At 32.6% G+C, this 20921-nt stretch overlaps 1 protein-coding gene across 3 annotated transcripts in view; it reads right to left on the reverse strand.

The window, feature by feature from the left end:
* The window catches only part of LOC143083507 (sulfotransferase 1B1-like), a 75143-nt gene that overhangs the window by 19077 nt on the left and 35145 nt on the right, over positions 1-20921 (reverse strand). Inside the window, exons 4-5 of one of the 3 annotated variants that reach the window (XM_076259762.1) lie at positions 18510-18672; positions 13311-14060 (exon numbers count right to left, since the gene is read on the reverse strand). The exons of 1 other annotated variant lie outside the window; for it this stretch is intronic. In XM_076259762.1, the coding sequence (XP_076115877.1) occupies positions 13936-14060; positions 18510-18672 (288 nt within the window). In that variant the 3' untranslated portion in view covers positions 13311-13935. Of the gene's footprint in view, positions 1-13310; positions 14061-18509; positions 18673-20921 lie in introns of those variants that run through there. One more of the 3 variants, XM_076259764.1, reaches the window with a different exon arrangement.

Raw genomic sequence — 20921 nt, forward strand, 5'->3', positions numbered from 1 at the left:
CCTGGAACTTAGTACCGGAAACCAGGATAGAGGACGGATAACTCTGCATGGGAGATGGCATATTTTCTGGAGATATCTTTCCTCATGCGTTAAAACAATTTTACTTTACGTGTGCATAGATATTAAAGATTTTTTACTGAAATATATATATGCATTTCTACATATAACACATCCACAACATTACTTTAAGTTGTAAACAAATTAGTGAGTATCCATTGAAAAAAAGAATTTATAACAATTTATGTCAATAAAAAGTGGTTAGGACTTTTATTTTGCATTCGATAATGTCTGCGTTTTTATCATGTTTATTGATCGGTTACAATCCCAATACTAATGTTACGTAATGGAAATCTAGGCGACAGCAATACATTGGATTCCATCATCTTATATAAAAAAAAAAGTGCAGAAACCGCTTAGTTTTGTTATATTATTTCCTGGTCATTTTTTTTTTTGGTATTGATACTAATTTGTTTGACAATGGTTTGTAAAGATATAATGTCTTTAAAACAGCTACGAACGTGACAAAACTGTACTTTCAATACAATCCTCTTTGACTAGTTTAGCCCTTGGCCCTTTTCTGTTCAATTCCTTATAAGTCCTCAGTAAAGCTTTACTTTTTAAGATTGCTTTTTAGAATCAAAATTGAGAAAGGAAATGAGGAATGTGGATTGTGTCAGAGACAGAAACCCGACCATAGAGCAGACAACAACTAATTCCATGTATGACACATCTTTTTTAATTAACTTTATATGATATATTATGCATATAACGCAATAACAACTTTAAAATAAAATAAATATAACTAAGGATTGTCATAGAGATGCATGTAGATTTTTTGTATACGTTTACAATGTATTTTTTCATCTTTTTACGGGCAAATGGGACCTGTACTCGATCCGCTATATTTAATTATACCACTCTTTACATTGTTTGCTTTATTACCTCATACATTCTATCTCTTCTTCAATAACTCTTAAACAAGAATCCTTTGCCACATCATAAATAGGGATCTTTATTTCCCTTTCTCTCCGCTTTATTGTCTTTGCTGTTATCCCAGGTATTCCCATGGTGGTAACTAATTTGTTGAACTGCCGCGCTCCTAATCCAGAATCTGTTAGTCCTAAAATTTATATTTCATTTATTTATACCCGAAAATAAAAGGTTCGAACAGATAATTATCTATTTATAGCATAAAATAAATGTCTCATTTGCCTGTCACACATTAACAAGAATGCATATGTTCCAGACCGTATGAGTATTTGGACCGTACGCGTACGGTCTAGACCGTATGCGTACTTTTTGAAAATACTGATACGGTCGGACCGTACGCGTAAAATTAAGAAGTTGGTCAAGTTTATTAGAAACAAATGCGTATAACAGATCAACATAACTAAACTCTCAAATTAATATAAAAAAGTTCAATTGTAATTGAAATAAAAACTTTACATTTTAACTATTCAAAAGCGTGACGTTAATTAAATATGTTAATCTCTTGTATTTAGCATGTTGATCAGTAATACATTAATTGAATTATGAGTATCGGAAGTAAACATAATGAGGGAGGACAATTGTTTTAGAATATTCAGCAACTTTACAAAACAAAAAATGCAAATCCAAAGGAGCATGCGTGATCTGCAAACATTTTGGGGCCAGCTGAAGGACGCCTCCGGGTGCGGGAATTTCTCGCTACATTGAAGACCTGTTGGTGACCTTCTGCTGTTGTTTTTATATTTGGTCGGGTTGTTGTCTGTTTGACACATTCCCCATTTCCAATCTCAATTTTATGTAAATGTTAAAAAATATTACGTTACTTGTGGTAGTAAGTGTCACTTTAGGCGAGAGTACCAAAATAGGATTCGGAAATACAATAAAACAAATGTTTAATTTTAATTGTATGTTTGTTTATTTAATCCATCTAATTGTAAAAATAACAATTTGTAAAACTAAAAATAAAGATTGTGATAAAGTTTGTTTAAATTTAAACCATATGATCCAACAGCATGAATGGTCAGCTTGTACTAGACCATACGCGTATACTTATACGGTCCGACCGTACGAGTATACGTATACGGTCCGGACTGTACGCGTACGGTCCAAATACTCGTATGGTCTGGAACACATACACTAATTTTAAAAATGTCTTGCTTGCTTTGTTGAGTGCAAATATTATTATTTTCCGACAATGTACATATATTGTGTTTATCCTAAAATTACTACCAACACTAAAAACTTTAGTTATGAAATCTAAATCATTGTCACTGATTTCTCAACTGAGAAATCGGAATATTTGAAACGCGGACCGGGAAGATCGCTCAAAATATTCACAACATGCCATTGGGATAACAGGAGATTTTATTTGTACAAGTAAATATAAACACAAATTTATTTAAAAATTTGTTATTTTACAATAGTCGGCTAATTACAGGATAAAATATTGTACAAACAAATATAGCTTTGAAAAATTCAGGAGTTGGTTGGGTAATTCTGTTACAATTCACAGACATAAAGAGAAATATAATTGGTCTAAAACTTGTATGATATATATTCGTACATTAAGCACAAAACGAGGATGAGTTATCCTAGAGTGTCTAAAATGTTCTATAATCATGAAAACTTACCAATTGCGGTTTTTGTATTGATGTCAAATACTCCCTGGCCTCTTGAACCGTTTACATGCGTTTTATTTGTTTGTATTGTATTAATAAAGTTATATTCAGCACAGCGAACGCTTAGGTAACTCCCAAGTCCTTGTCTTTTTTCACCTTCGGTATTGTGCAACTGTAGCGGGATAGTACACATTTTACATGACCGTAGTGAATTTGCCAGCACATCCAGCTCAACAATACGTCTCCCATCCTGCCATGATATTTCGGGCGATGTAGATAAGAACAGGTCACAATTCTCAATTTCGGGTTTCTCTATTCTTACTTTTTTCATGTCCTCATGATATTGAAGCATAGATTTAGAAACATTACTCCTGCGTTTTCTCTTTCCATTCTTCTCGTAAGGCATGGTGCCCGTTTTTGAATCGCGGGACAACCGATATTATGACGTCAATTTTTTTCCTCGAATTTCCGTTATTACAAAAGGCGACGTTACGGCAGAAACAACGGCAAAAATTAACGTTATTTGTCGCGTTTTCGCGAAAGAAAGCATTCTACGGTAGCAACGTAATCAACGTGATTATCTCCCCTGTAACTGTATCGTATGCCCTTAAGCAAGACTAAACATTTGAGAATCTTTGATAGCCATAAAGCAGTAAATGTAAGTTATAGTATAAACACATTTTTTTTCATTTCCCTTCAACCGAGATTTTTTTTCAAGGAAAAAAATCAGGAATCTAATAGTTTGATAAAAAAAAAAAACATTTCTAGTAAAATATAAATGTTGTACACATTTAAGACTTTTTAAAATGCAACTTCGTAAAAAAGTAATATATTAAGGAATATTTTAGTGGTAAGTAAGATAATGTTTGATTTTTATGAATAAAACGGAAAGCGGGGAGGGGGAGGGGGGCTAATTCATTTTAAAATACACAGGCTGTGATGTTTATATTTGATGAAAAAATGCAGGATGAGCCATTAAATCCCGCCATTCCCCCTTAAAAAATTGGAAAAAATCGCGCGTTTGTTGCCAAATACATGAATTTAATATGAAGTGGTGGGGGTCCCGCGGGTTGGAACAACCCTTAATTTTAAGATCAATGCATTTAAAATTTAAATGGGGACATAAAGTTGGACCCCCCCCCCCCCTGTTTTGTTCTGGATTTAGACATGGATCCGCCACTGATATAAATCCGATAACAATATAAAGGTATCAAAAGAATGAATTTCCTACTTCATTAGTGAATGAAATATATATAAAAAAAAAATGGATTTTGTCTTAATATTATTTATATTCAGGAATATACTTTGATTTTTTTTTTTTAATTCATGCTCGTCTCTAGATCTGCAAGTGTTGATCGGGATTAAACACGTGTTACAATATGATCCAATCGCAGCTTACCGCCCAAAATTGATGACAAGTTGAATGATTTTCTTCTAGATTTGCTGCTTATTTGGACGTGTATTACATGAACACTTTTTGTTTATAGGATCAATCGTGCATTGGTGAGTTGATAGGTATTTTATCTTTTGATATTAGATTTGATTTTTATTTATTTATTTCCTGTCTTATTTTTTATTGAAATGTTCACGTCAGTATCATCCTTTCTTTACTTTCAGCATTGTCCAAAATACTATTCATGTCTATATATTTAAGCAAACATTTATTGACCGAATATTCTGCCTCATAAAGGGGGCGGTATGTTCTTTTTTGAGTATATTAACTATTTACTTTTCAATGCCATCACCCAAATGTTTTTGTTTAAATTAGCACCAGGGGCGGATCCAGTCATTTTAAAAAGGGGGGTTCCAACTATATGTCCCCATTCAAATGCATTGATCGGCCAACAAAAAAGGGGGTTCCAACCCCCGGATCCGCCAATGAGCACTATTAACGGTATTTGGAAAATCAGGAATCATTCAAAACATTAATTTGTCATCTACTTGACCATAATAATTTTTTTCTCATATAATTTGGGATCAAAATATCTATTTTAGGAGAAAATACCCCCCACTATTGAAGTTAAATGTCTAATCCCTTAGTGTACTGATGTGAATAGTAATTAACTGGAAATATTTGAAAAAAAAAGATATTGATGTTGTTCAATAAAAAGACGGGAAATAAGTCGGTGAACCAAAAAGTTCAAATCTAATTGAAAGATAAAGTGCCCATGAACTCACTGATCATGCACGAGTGATTCTATTCATAAAAAGTGTCCGTGTAACAACTAAAAAGAGTCCGTGTATCGTCCAAAAAGAGTCCGTGTAACACCCGTTAATGTACTGTTTTTCTATAGCTCTGCGGGGGGCAAAGTCGTACAACTTATATATGCATGAACATACGTTCTAGCGTTCAACCTAATGAACTTTCAACTTTCTATTCATAGCGTAAATGTTAATTCATTCGAATGTGTGAACTGATAATATCCGAGGTGGTAAAAACAGCTATATCGCCATTTTACTGCGTATGATTCTAAATTTTCTGTTATTATTGTCTTAAATAACTTGTTGGTATAAATTAAAATTAAGATCTTTTTTTAAATTATTGATTTAAAATAATATTTCATACTTTTAATACAATGATTATGGGTTGCTCTACAAATTTACCAATAAAGAACTGTCATTTTATTAACATAACATCTAATAAAATAAAATGGTTTTACCTGTATATTTTAAAGTTTTCTTTTTTTTATTACGTAATACTGAGAACTACTTGTCATTCCACCTACTGAACTTATAAAAATAAATAAATTGGTATTCATATTTACTTAAAATACACTGCCGTGATAACAATGTTTTGATAGAAGTTCTGATATTTATACTCTCGCATTTCACCTTCGGAAACAGTAGTACAAAACTGGGTAATTTTCAATACAAGTTTACCTCAAAACAGAGAGAAGATGTCACAAATTGGTAAATACTCGTTTAAAGTCATAAGAAACCTCAAATTAAAAAAAAATATATGCATATGTTTTTTATAACTAAATGGATAGTTTGCATTATACAACTTATGTACATATACTTTTTTTCTGAGTAAAGTTCTTTAATTTGTCCACATTTAGAAGAATTTTACTTATTTTTAATTGCTTGCTTCCAGGAAGCAATCCGCCGACATATTTTCCGTATGCAAAGTTTCATCGCTTGTGTTAGAAAGAAATGCACCCCATAACGACAGCTATTTTGGGTGTGTAGTGTAACGTTTATAAGTCGTGTAAATACACGTTTTCTATTTCATTTTCATATGTTCTACTTCGCTATGCTCATACGAGCATAAAGATTGTCTTAATAATGTTTAAATAAAACAAAAATCAATGTGAGATGAGAAATTGCACTGATCAGTTTAATAATAAATCATGAAAATTCTGTAAATCATGGCCTCAAACTCTCCGAATAAATGGTAGAAAAGCTACAAATACAAAAATGTCCAATCAGAAAAGAAATAATTCTATTGAATAACATATCATGAATACAAATAAATATACGTGTCGATCTGATCAGTGAATTCTCCAGAAGAGAGAAAGGCTCGATATGTAGATATAAGATTGATTGATTGTTGGTTGCTTAACGTCCAGTGGCAATAGATATAAGAAGATATGGTATGAATGCCAATGAGACAACTCTCCATCCAAGTCACAATTTGTAAAAGTCAACCATTATAGGTCAAAGTACGGTCTTCAACATGGAGCCTCGGCACAAACCGAACAGCAAGCTATGAAGGGCCCCAAAAATGACTAGTGTAATACCATTAAAACCATTCATACATGTTTGTAAGGAAACCGAATTACTCTAGTCATATGCAAATATTTATACGCCAAATTAAGAAATGAATCTTGGTGTTGCCCTTAGAGTTTACACGGGGATCGTTTTACTTGTGGTGATAGAGACTCGATATCCAGACTTGGATATTTACACCTCGTCTGGACAACATTTCTATAGTCATAAAACTTTATTCATTACTCGGAGTACGAAATGTGTACTCGAAACACCAAATCGAGTATTTTGATTGGTTAACACTTGAGTCTGAGTACAATAATCGTACTCGAAAGTTTTATGACCGGAAGTTGGAATGTGTGACGTCTTGACATTGATTAAAGTTATTTTCATTTAGAACGACTAATATACAGTTTTTGATATAAACGCAATCGGTAACGTCTAGAATTTTTAATGTTTCAATATACTATTACAAAAAACTTATAGCACTAAGGCTAAACACTTTCGTTTTACTAGGTTGATTTATCATCGGGTTTTCACTGCTAATGAATTGCAAATTTTTATTCATAAGGTGAGATGAACATTCACGGTATAAAATTTCATGAGGAGATACTGCAATATTTGTGTTTTAATGTCTTCGTCTATTAAATACAAGTAATAGCTTTTCTAAAAAGCTTGCCGTATTTTAGCTGATTATATTGAGATCAGTGGTTTGTGAGTAGTTTATTTTTAAATATTGCACTTCAAGCAATATGAAAACATAGCGCTTTTTTTCTACTAATGTGTCATTTTTGTTGTATTATTGGTGGACCCGTGTTATAATGGAAGGAGACTTAATAAAATTGAGAATGGAAATGGGGAATGATGTTATAATAAAATGTATTCTGTGTCTATAATCAACTTGATAAAAATAGCATATAACCTACACATACTTTTGAGGATTACTACTTGACAAAATGGACAACAACAGAAGGCAAAGGCGGATCCAGAGGGGGACGTAAAGTGTGTACGCCCCATCCCCCCCCCCTTTTGCTTGTTTTTTTTTTAAATGATTAATCATTCGCGACTATGTGAACTTTGCCATTTCCTGTGTACTCTATTATTTTATTTTTATCCGACAATTCTTTACTTATAGAGATACTTTTCGCTGGAATTTACTGATTGTCAAAGTCATGTGATTCGCTATGGTGGAGTTGACCAGTGCTTCGAAAAACGTCGCTCAGTCATTTTGAAATTCAAATCACAGTAACACATTGCTTAAGCTGAGGATTACAATCATGACACCTTCAAAGCGGCATAGGATTTAACAAGAACGTATTGACTTCTATTTCACTATTCCACCAAACAGGAAGTAATACTCTATAGACTATAACATGTATAACACTCTCATGAAAAAAGTTCCATGGCAATATTATTTACCTACGAAAACATGTTTAACCCCAAATGCCATTGTCATGATTGATATGGACTATATAAAATTGCTATTTGGTGTGAACCAAGCTTTGCGTTGAAGACCAAACTACAACCTTTAATAGTTTACTTTTATAAACTGTGACTTGGATAGACAGTTGTCTTTGGTACTTACATGTATATGAGATCCAGTAATATCTATCTACAAGATTGAGAACACATTTTTTTGTAATAAATTTAAAACATATTTAATTCTGTTATATCTGATAATATGTATCAGTTATTTGTGATTTTTCATTTGATGTGTACTCTCTGGTAATGTCAGTATCAGCATGATCAGTTGATTGGTTGTGATAAGAAAAATGGGGCAGTTTGCAATTGTCATGTGCACCACATGTGGATCTTCTTTCCCCTCTCATTTATAAAATTGTGCATGATATTTATCACAGAAACGCACCAGTATTTTGGTGAATGAAACACTTGTCATATTAAATTAAAGTCAGAGGTGGAGTTAGTGGGTTTTTCGGGGGGCCTGGGCCACCCCTTTTTTAGGAAAAATTTTGTTGTTTTTATAGGGAATCACTGAAGCATGACTGGAGTTGGCCCCTTCTTAGGCAGTCAGTGGGCTCCCGCTTATGAAAATTTCTGGATCCACCACTGAAAGTTTGAGTAAAGTTAGATAAGGATTTATGACAAATTATGTTGAAATTTGCACAGATAATGAATGAAAAATCTAGTAAATTAAAAAATAGGCACTATTATTAAAAGCTTTCCTTGCTTATTCACAAGGACATATCATATCCTCCATGCTATTCCGATCTGAGTTTTTATTCATACATGTACATACATGTAGTCTGGTGCTGTTCCAAGTAGTCTTCTTTTTTCTGTTTCTTGAGAAGTATTTGTTTTACCTGTTCAGTCACTGTAAAGTGTTACAATTCATATTTAAACGCAACACATAAATAGTGACCAAAAAGGTATGGCTATCACATGAGAGAAGCTAGAAAAAAGTCAAATGTATACATTTTAAACATTTTTGTGGGACCATGAAAATGTGGTATATAGATAGATATGCATAGATAGACCATAGAACAAATAAGCAAACAAATTCAAAGGAGATGTACATGTAAGATGAATTATGAAAAAAAAGAGCCATGGCCAGGGGCCCCAAACTTGACAGCATTTGGTGTTGAACAGGTAAAATGTTTGCAGTGACAATAAATATAGCCTTTGTTAGAGGTGACCCAGGCCGCCTTTCTCTAAATCAGCTATATTAAACATATTTCTGGGCCGGGTTGAAAAATAAATGAAAATGACTTTAAAAAAAGCTAATAGAAATACACCAAATTTGGGAGACATCTATTTAAATGTTTGAAATAATAAGAAAGTTGACAAGAACTAAGCTTTTTCAGATAATATACAGACTATTGCAGTCAGCCTATAATAGACTCTTTGCCTCCTGAAATGTTTGCTTATACACTGTGCTTTCCTATAATGATTTAAAATCAGTGTGATAGTTTTCATGAAGAACACTGAGCGTACAGGTATTATGACAAGATAAATGTTGTGTTACATGTACATGTATCTACCCAAATAAGTAAAATATAAAAATTCTTGACTTCTAAAACCAGTGATTGATCTCCTGATTTATATCTCATCACTCTATGCAGATGCTGTGTGAAAAAAAAAAATGACTTACCAGTATGCTTCTATCCATTGAGTTGATTTATTATTAATTATTTTGCTTTGGATACACCTTATTGCTACAATATGTATATGTCTGCCATTACAAACTGTACATGCATGTACATCACATATATTCCATGTAAAATTTTGATGTTTTAATACAAAATATATGATGTCACAATGGAAAAGTAATTGTTGTATGACGTTAATGGTTAAAATGGGACAGATTCTCAGGTCAGCTGTGACAATAAGGAGGGGTGGGGGAGGGGGCGACTTCTCCAGTCATGCTTCAGTGATTTCCTACATAATCAACCAAATAGTAATGTTCATCACGAAAAAATATACTAAGTGTAAGACCTGATGATGTGAATAAATTGAAATCAGACATATCAAATGAAGTTTTCAGTGCTTTTGATATATCAATGGGCAATCTGATGAGTTAAGCCTTTTTTGACTGATTTTTATAGTTTGTTCTTATGTTGTACTGTTACATGTATACATGTACCACTGTCCAAGGTAAGGGGGAGGATCGGAATCCCGCTAACATGTTTTACCCCACCACATTATTTATGTACAAAATGTATGTTTCTGTCCCAAGTCAGGAGCCTGTAATTCAGTGGTTGTCGTTTGTTTATGTGTTACATATTTGTTTTTCCTTCATTTTTGTATATAAATAAGGCCTTGTTTTCTGGTTTGAATTGTTATACATGTCATATCAGGGCCTTTTATAGCTGACTGTGTTGTATAGGCTTTCATCATTGTTGAAGGCTGTACGGTGACCTATAGTTGTTAATGTCTGAGTCATTTTGGTCTCTTGTAGACAGTTGTCTCATTGGCAATCATACCACATCTTCTTTTTTATAATGACTGCTGATCACCACTGTGTCCATACTGGGACTATTATGGTCCAACAACCAGTGGCGGATCCAGAAATATTCATAAGTGCAGGCCCACAAAATTTCCCAGAAAAGGATGGCAAGCCCCCTGACCCCCTTTTAAATCAGCCTCCTGACAACTCCAAAGAATAAATCATCATGTACGAGTACATCAAAGATCATCAAACTGTCTACCCCACATGCAAACATCTTTTTTGGAGTTCACTGTGTTGCAAGTTTTTTGGGTTCGAAGGATCGTATAAAATGATTGCCTTGGGGGTCATTGTCAAATATAGAGCTGTGCATTGTAAAAAGCTAAATTATATAAGTTGCAACAACTGACACTATAGTATCCTATAGTGCACTGAAACCCTTGCCAATAACACTACCGTGATGCTTGGTGTAGACTTCTTTGCACATAAGAAACCATATTGCTCACCTTGTAATTTTTGTATTTTTCTAATCAGTATCGTCGGGTTTGTTTATTTACACCAGAAATCAATGAAGCGATGAAAGTGCTGGAAACGAAATTACATCTTCGGTAAATTCCGTGATTTTAATATTTTCTAATCAATATGTCCAAGCAATGAAAAATAAATGGTTATTATTTTTATACATAGAGCATACGTTTTGTATATTAACTATTTAAAATCTAAGCTTTATACGAAGAAATCTAACACAAAAGTATCTCAATCATTTAACCGTTTTAATACGCAGTTTAAAGTGTAAATTATACACATTACAGTTCTATTTTTAGAGACTAGCAATAATACATAAATGTACAGTTTCTTACCAAAATAGCAACATAATTTCAAGATTAAATCATCACATTGTCACATGATTATATAATCTGTACCAAATTGACAGTTTGTGGTGAGTTATCATCATAACTAATCACTATAGAAAATGAACACTTTATCATAATATGTACCTATAACCTAGTATCATGATTTCAATCCGACCCCACTTACGGACGCTTTGAACATATAATGCATGCCACTCATTAATAGCCAATCAGACGTTAAAATGACCTTCATTTCCCCCATAATCATTCCGGAAACAGCCACGAAGCAGCCATTAGATAGTATTTATAACCAATGAAATAACAGAAATACCGTTAACAGATTTACCCGAACCTGACGTTTAGACTCTGACTAATCAGACCGTATCACCATGGTGATACGGTAATGAAACTGTTTATCGATCTTGGTTATCTGTTATGTATGTGCGAATGCATTGCATAGCGTAATCGTCAACTCTTTGCATTTTTAGGTTTCTGACACCTGTCATTTGTTTGGTGAAATCGTCACATCTTGCAATTACTAGATTTCTGTCACCTGTTGTGTTGTCATGTGATTGGAGGATTATCAGTATGTTGTCCTAAAAACCTTGAGCGAAAGCACAGGCCGAACCCTCTCTATCAGTTACGAACATTAACTTTTGAGTTCCCAAGGTATAATTTCATAAGACCTAATATGAAAGGAATTACCAAAACCCTTTTACGTAGTAGTATACACGTATGACAATAACTCATAGATTACACAGTTTCCAAGTGTGGAATCGGTTGTCCAAACGATGTGGAAAATGACCGGAAGGATCTAAAAAATACAAATTTACCAGAAATGCTATGCTAACAACTTATGAAAGTACTTTTAGTAACAGACTTGATAAACGAATATGACTTAGGAGAGATTGAAACATAGAAGTATTAATTATCCCTTTGACATCTATCGCCTCTCTTTTAAATAGAAGAACACTACACATGCCATAGCATGTAGCGGGCTTTTGACAAAAGACACGTATAACGAACTGGAAGGCAGGTTCAATTTCGGCAAACATCTTCAAAACAGTAAAGACGAGGATTTCACATATATTGATAATGAACAATTGACAATCGATAACTATTTCACCTAATATACAAAATATCGTATTGGATGGTTTGTGCGTAAGGATGTATTGAATTTTGTTTTTGGCATATGCGCAAGAAGTTTCTTATTTAAAATCACGCTTCGCTATCAAATTTCACAGCCGAACACACATACAAGCCTTATATGATATCCTGTATTAAAATAGTTGAGAAACGTAAACGGTTAACAGAAGAAAAAAAACTGTGTAAAAAAAAACCTATGCCCGTGTTTGTAGTGACGTTTTAGACATTATAAATCATAATTTTTACTTTGACGTTGCTTATAAAGCTCATAAATTTAGAAACGATCCAGTTAAAGGCATTGCTTCTTTCAATTGAAAAAAAATCGTAAAGGTTATGTATTTACCAATGTAGTATTTTGTCAGTACTAACATTCATTTTGATTTTAATAGAGAAAAGCATTATTTAATATGCATTTATATGCAGTTATGACAACTTATGGTCCCACTTTCTGTCAATACAATGTAGTAATATTTTGGCACGTGCTCCTGTTTTTTTCAAACTATGTATGGCATTATTCTGTTGGATGGTAAATGAATGACATTTAAGTCTGGGATAACCAAATGTGTTTATCAGCTGTGATAGGCTGCATATATGAGTTACTTCTCAGCAAAAGACAATTATTTTAGTTTTTTTCTTTTTTTAGTTGTTATTTTGTTTGTGATTCGTTCCAATCTGTCCATGTTCAACACATTTTTACTGTGTCTGTGTTATGTTGTGTTGTTACACAACTGTGTCAATTTGAGGAAGTGGTGGGCACTGAGAAGTTCGTTTTATCCCGTCACACTTTGTATGCGCCTTTCCAAAGTCACGATCGAGAGCCTTTGATCCATTACAGACTGATTACTATTTGAAGTATTCGTGTTTCGTTTATTGCGTTTGCATTAACAAGGCAGTTGGTTATTTCGTTTCAACTAATTAACATTTTGCCAAGAATTGACCTTCCACATCTGACTTTACGGTATGGGTTTTGTTCATTGTTGAAGTCCATACAGTTGCATGCTGTTGCTAACCATCACATCACACATACATGTGTGGATAGTTGTCTTATTTGAAATCAAATCATATCTAAATATAAAAAATATATTTATGTGAAACTAAAATTAATATATTTATTAATGAAATGCATATTTATACACCGAGGAGTTGAAGGCATATAAACAATACAATACAAATATATGCACAATGCAAACATTATAAAATATCAAAAATCATATATGTATAGCGGTACTGTAGTAAAACAAGTAATAATGCATGTGTTGTGTCCACTTTCCTCAGTCCAAATAACTTTTTAAAAACGGAACAGAAAGCTGCATAATATCAAATGAAAATAGAAGTAATTCTACTCTATTTTTGTCAGATAATCCTGGAAAAATACTATTTATGTCTGACATGAAGATTTATTAAATTTACATGTTAAGAAAAAGTGGGTTTCATCTTCAACTTCATTAATATTACAGTTTTTACAAATTTCTATTTTATGATGATTCTGTCATTCAATCTCATAGTTCTTGCCTTTGACACTGTAATAACATCCATAATGATTGCTGATCTCTATATTTTGTTGACTCGTATCCACGTACGTTTCTATTTTCCTCAATTAAATCTAGACATCGCCGTACAACATTTTATTGTTTTTATTGCTTTATACCTGTCTATGTTAAATCAAACTTGCCATGTCACATCACTTGGAAAAGGACTGTTCCTACATTTTTTTTTGTTTCTAACAAATGATACTTTGTTCAAAAGAAAGTGTGTATGAACTGTCCTTAAATCTTTCTGTGTACTGTACATCAAACCGCTCATTTTGTGCTACTGTAAAATGATTTTTCCAGTCTCCTATTTCCCCTGAAACAGAATTATTGGAAAATCATATCCATACTAACTATGACAAGGAGCACTTTGCCTTTAGTTTTATTTTTTGAATTGTATGTCATCGATTAAGCTTTGGTAGTAACGTTTGGATTTTTAAAAATGTAAAAATCGAAAAAAAAGTCGTATGGTTAGTTCTTATTGAGCTTTTCCTTTTTTTTAGGTGCAAGTATATTTTAAACATCAATGTCTATATATTTTGGCAAGTTTATCAAAACAAAATTGATAAAATAACCTTCGTGGTTGTCACAGCTTTGACTTACGTATACGTAGACAGTTTTGACATAAGTATGGATAATTTTGAATGTAAATGTCGGTTAAACAAGTAATGTGAATTTACATTTCAGCAAATAGTCGGCATTCAAATAAGTACTGACTTGGCACCCATGATGGCAAATGAAGGTTTAATTTGATTTGGAGCCAAATTCATGTATTGACTTTTTAAATAAAGACAAAATGAAAACGCATCTTGTAAGTGTTTAAGCTTCACGTTAAGATATATAGGTGATGTTAGTCCTCAATAACCCAATTTTCATCGAATACATGTAAAAATGTATACATGTATCATACAAAACAGTGCGCACGACATTAAGGTACTATTGAAAATAAAATACCTTCTTTAATTTAGTATGTATATTTCGGTATTGAAATTGACAAAAAATGACGAATTTAAACTGGGATCTATGATAAACGTTGCTATTTTAGTTTTTAAATTGCAAACTCCCTAATAATGATCTATAGTAACAATCCATCTTCCCCATTAAGTTGTGTTTACAATTACTTAGTAATTACAATAGGGAGTTTGGTTAATGCATAGCTTATTAAGATGAAATCAGTCCCTTTAATTCCTTTCTGTATCCTCTACAAATCACTAGCAACCTAATCCGGTAATTTTCAATTCCAGCAGTCACAATAAATGGTCTATTTAATGAGATGATCAAACTTGACATTAATAAATCCTCCGGATCTGATAACATAGGACCAACAATTTTAAAATTGAGTGCTCCTTTCATAACCCAAACAAAAAAAATTAAGGGAAAAAAACATGGTAACAAATGATAAACAAATCGTATGATTTCTTTGAGATTTGAAAGTGATAAAATTTCACATGCAAATGAGCTAACATATCACAATAACAAATCACGAACAAATTGCTTACAAATCATAAGCAAATCAGGGTAACAAATGATAAACAAATCGTATGATTTCTTTGTGATTTGAAAGTGATAAAATTTCACATGCAAATGAGCTAACAAATCACAATAAAAAATCACGAACAAATTGCTTACAAATCATAAGCAAATTATAAACAAAAAAAAGAAATTGTTTTGAAATCATTTACAAATCAGAAGCAAATTGTTTTCAAATCGTGAAGAAATTGTTATCAAATCTTTAACAAATCAGAAGTAAATCATATTCCTACCTCAAGCAAATCACAAGCAAATCGTAAATAAATTGGCATCAATCATCAATTCACAGATTATATCATTAACATCCAGATCAAAAATAAGTTCTGCCCCTGAAACCCCAAAACTTTGAAGCGCAAGTGTCTTCATTTTACCTTTAATAGCTACTCCACTAATTGTAAAAAGAAGTACTATCTTTGATTGCGATGAGGGACAAATTGTTCTTTGTGAAGTTTCTCTTACTTTTACCCGAAATTTGAAAAAAAAATAGGCAACCACGTGAACTTAGTAGAATATAATTTCGAATAGGTGATGGGTCTTAGTCTTGGTCCAAATCTGCTACATTGTAATATATATATAGATTTGTCCATTTTGCCCGGGACCTGGTCAGTAAACATCAATTAAAACATTAAACTTGCCAGTGAATTTTATCTGCTGGAGCGGGAAGCAAGTCTTCAAATGTTTTGATCTGTTTACACATCTTTTACACATTTTTATTTTTAAAATTAATCCTACCATCACTAAACTATCATGATTATAACGAGATACTAAAATGCACAGTTTCTGAATTTTAAAGGTTATATAACATTTGAATAGTATTAGTTAAATATGTGAAATTATAAATATAAAGATTCCTTACCACCGTCATCTTTCATAGACTGAATAAAACTCCCCATCTTGCAACCTTCTTTGTTCAGTTAATATAGAACAGTATTTGAAATTTGAATTTGACCTCAACCGGAAGTCAGAGAGATAGATAAACAAAGAAACCTGGAATGCATTAACATTTTATGCATTGTAGCAAATCATCAATGAATCACACCAAGATAGCTAAGAAAGTTGACAAATCATTTTCAAATCATTTCATATGATATTCAAAGTTAACAAATCATAACGAAATCACACCGTTCTAGCTAACAAAGTTAACAAATCTCTTTCAAATCATTTCATACGATATTATAAGTAAACAAATCATAAAGAAATCACACAAAAACAGAAACAAATGGCTTACAAATCATACCAAAGAAAGAAATCACATAGAAATCAGATTTAGGGAATTTGGAAAATTCTGATTTGTCTATGATTTGTTTAATGAATCGCAAGCAAATGGTACTAACAAATCGCAGAATCACGATTTGAAAGAGATTTGAATACGATTTGAAAGCAATTTGTTCATTTATTTTTCTGTTTGGGAACGGCATCTTTAACTTACATTTTTAACAGAATAATAGATACAAGTACATTACCCAGTGTTCTAAAGAATGCAAGAGTAACCCCTGTTTTTAAAGCTGTTAAAAATTCATGGCAACAAATTATAGACCAACTTCTGTACTTCCCATGTTATCAAAACTTTTAGAAAAGCATGTTTCAAAACATTTGTATGACTACCTAAAAAGATTAGATCTTTTACACCCAGCACAGTCTGGGTTTCGACAAGAACACTCTTGCCAAACTGCCCTTATCAATATCATAGATAAATGGATACAGGATATGAATGATGGTGATATCAACTTAGCAGTCCTGTTGGATTTTAAGAAAGCTTTTGGTGTAGTAGATCATGATATTCTCTGTAAAAAGCTTGAAATTTATGGATTTGATAATACTGCTGTTTCGTTTTTTAAATCATATTTGAATGGAAGATCTCAACAAGTACAAATTGGTAATGCTCATTCTGAAAAACTTTATATATAGTATGGTGTCCCCCAAGGCTCCATATTAGGCCCCCTTCTGTTTATATTATACATAAACGACCTTCCTATTATATGAAAAATTGTTGCACTGATTTATATGCCGATGATTCAACTTTACATCTTTCTGGTAATTGTTATTAAACTCTACAGTCAAAAAGGTACAAGAAGATTTACATGGTGTAGAGGAATGGTGCAATGATAACAATATGTTCATCAATAAAAATAAAACAAAATATATGATTATTGGAACGAAACAAAGAGCAATGCCACATTACAATAAGAGTTGTTTAACTATTAACAATCAAGTTATACAATCTTCCACATGCGAAAGTCTTTTAGGCATTAAAATTGACCCTTCCCTCACATGGACAAACCAAATTGATGTGATCTGCTCAAAAATATCATCTAGACTATATCTACTATTAAAGATTAAAAAATTTCTAAATCTAGACTGCAGAAAATTATTCTATAATGGTTATATCTTGCCACTAATTGATTATTGTTGTATAGTGTGGAGTAGTTGTAGCAGTGAGGGTTTAAAAAGGATATTAAAATTACAAAAGAGGGCTGCTAGATTAATACTAGAAACAGACCCATTCGCTCCTTCTGCACCCTTATTCAAACACTTAAACTGGATGACAGTTGAACAGAGAATAAAATATCATAAGTTAGTGATGACATTTAAGTGTAAATGTGATGCCCCATCATATCTTACTAACAAGTTTCATTATGTTTCAGACAAAAATCCATACCCCTTGAGAAATGCTGTTCAAGGAAACCTCATACTCCCTAAACCAAAAACAGAATTGTTCAAAAAATCTTTTATGTATTCTGGACCATTCTTGTGGAATAATTTGCCAATACCGTTAAGAAATATTACAAATGTTAATTCTTTCAAATACAAAATAACAGATCATTTATTGAAATCAACCTAGCAGTATAATTAATATAAAAAAACTGATCATGTCATCATGTTTATTTTTTTCATCACATTTTATCAAGTTGTATTGAACATTATTATCATACTTGACTTTTTATACTAATGTATGCAATGTATATGTTTGCATTTTGTTTGATTTCTCATGTCGAGGGCCTCAGGAAATATTAGTTATATAGCTAACTGTGTAACCCTCTTAAAATAAAGTGTTGTTGTTGTTGTTGTTGTTGTTGTTGTTGTTGTTGTTGTTGTTGTTGTTGTTGTACAGCAGGATAAAAAAAAGCAAAATCGTAAGGAATTTTGAAATTAAATTAAAAGGTTATTTTACTAATTTGATTGTTAAAACAATGCACATTTTGTAATCTCTGTGTACTATCTTATATTATCGTACCCTTTCTATATATGAAGCCTTTTCCAGAAACTACTTTCGTGAGATCTAGTTTATTTTGCTGCATATTATTAAAGGACGTTGTTCCGGCAATATTTTCTATAGTCTTTTCGGTGCATGGTATACCTAGGAAATTAGCCAATCGCTGTATCTCTCTTTTACTATCCTAAATAGAATCAAATAAAACTTCATTAAAGCTAACACATTGATACCACGTGACTTTATCTGTAAAGTCCAATGTTTTGCCTGTCATATTCATGATATTATGTTAATCAAAAGGTCATTTAAGGGGGTATCCAACACTTTGACTAAAACAGACTTGGCTCCTTTAATTTTTCATAAAGTTTTGACAAAATATTTACTTTGACCAGTTTACAAAAATATGAAAATTTCTAGAGATTTGAACCGCACAATTTACAGGAATAATTTAGTTGGCTGTATAACAGTTTGACAAACACTAATTTTGATCGTTCAAAAGCTTGATTTCTGCTTACTAATACTACAGGATTAAAACGCTCAACTGTTTTTTTTTAAGACTTAACTCATTTAGGTGTTCTGTTACCCCTTAAGATAAAACGTCGTTTGGTTTCTAGTGTATATATAAAAAAAGAAGATGTGGTATGATTGCCAATGAGACAACTATCCACAAAAGACCAAAATGACACAGACATTAACAACTATAGGTCACCGTACGGCCTTCAACAATAAGCAAAGCACATACCGCATAGTGAGCTATAAAAAGCCCCGATAAGACAATGTAAAACAATTCAAACGAGAAAACTGACGGCCTTATTTATGTAAAAAAAAAATGAACGAAAAACAAATTTATAACACATAAACAAACGACAACCACTGAATTACAGGCTCCTGACTTGGGACAGGCACATACATTAAACATGTTAGCGGGATCCCAACCATCCCCCTAACCTGGGACAGTGGCATAACAGTACAACATAAGAACGAACTACATGTATAACAATCAGTTGAAAAAAGGCTTAACTCATCAGATGGACAAAAATACAAATGGACGTGGCCCGGTACTTATACATCCCAACACAAAAAGACACAATGAACAGATCTGAGAGTACTCGCAGTTATCTGACAGCTAGTTCAATGCCACTAACAACTAATAAAAAAATCATGCAACTAAGACTAAATTATCGCTCCATACACATCCAACATCCAATGGATTTAGTGTAAACGTCATAAACAGCCAGAGAAAAGCATGACCTTGTGCAATGCCAAGTTACAGGTATCGACAGATTGTAGATCCATGAATATGTATATACATATAACATACTAATACGAATATTTAGTTAGCTTTTAATTTACTGATAACAAAATCAATATTTATACCAATAAAAACAATATTCAATGATCTTATTACAGTCTTGAATAGGTAACCTTTTAGAAAAAGTTTATTTAAAGGAGCGACATGTTTACATGGATCATTTCTAAATTTCTGGGCACGGTTAACAACATTTCCGTAAAAATGAGGATGTGCTATCCCGTTTGAAATAAGTTTTCTACAGGTACAACCAAACTTCAAAACCAAATCTTTATATCTATGCAAAAATTTAGTAAAGGTTTTAAGTAATTTATGGTAACGATATCCCTGGTTTAATAATTTACCAGTAATACATGATAGGTTGCGTTCGTTAAAATCAAAAACGTCACAACAGACACGGGCATAGCGAACAAGTTGTGAAATAAAAATACCGTAAGATGGTGCCAAAGGAACATCACCATCTAAAAATGGAAAATTAACAATAGGGAACGAAAAATCGTCTCTTTTGTCGTAAATTACTTATTACATTGGAGGGTTGAGATCTCACAAAACATGTTAAACCCCGCCGCAGTTTTTCGCCTGTCCGAAGTCAGGAGTCTGGCCTTTGTTAGTCAGTTTTTATTTATTTCTTTATTTTAGTTCATTTATATGTTTTGACTTTTAGTGTGACGTCCATTTTCACTGAAGTAGTACACGTTTTTGTTCAGGATCCTTCTGAAGCCGCCTCCGGATGCGAGATTTTTTTGCTGTGTTGAAGACCCATTGGTGGCCTCGGACTGTTTTATGCTTTTTGGTCGGGTTGTTGCCTCTTTGACACATTCCCCATTTCAATTCTCTATTTTATTATTACATTGACAATCAAATCACAACCATTCTGCTTTAATCTGAAATTACCTTTTTGTTTCGGGAGACTTGTACGCTTGGTGTGTAAATTATGTTTAACCACCTGCTTGAGCTGTTAATAAGAGCAGCAGTACCTAGATGTAAAACGTTTTTGACTGTAAAAGAGAGGAGAGGGATAACAAAAGGACATCCAAACTCACAAGTTGAAAATAAACTGACAACGCCATGGTTAAAAAGAAAAAGACAACTAAACAACAGTACACAAAACACAACCTAGAACAATA

This window comes from Mytilus galloprovincialis, chromosome 7 (genome assembly GCF_965363235.1).
Source record: "Mytilus galloprovincialis chromosome 7, xbMytGall1.hap1.1, whole genome shotgun sequence".
Lineage (NCBI taxonomy): Eukaryota > Metazoa > Mollusca > Bivalvia > Mytilida > Mytilidae > Mytilus > Mytilus galloprovincialis.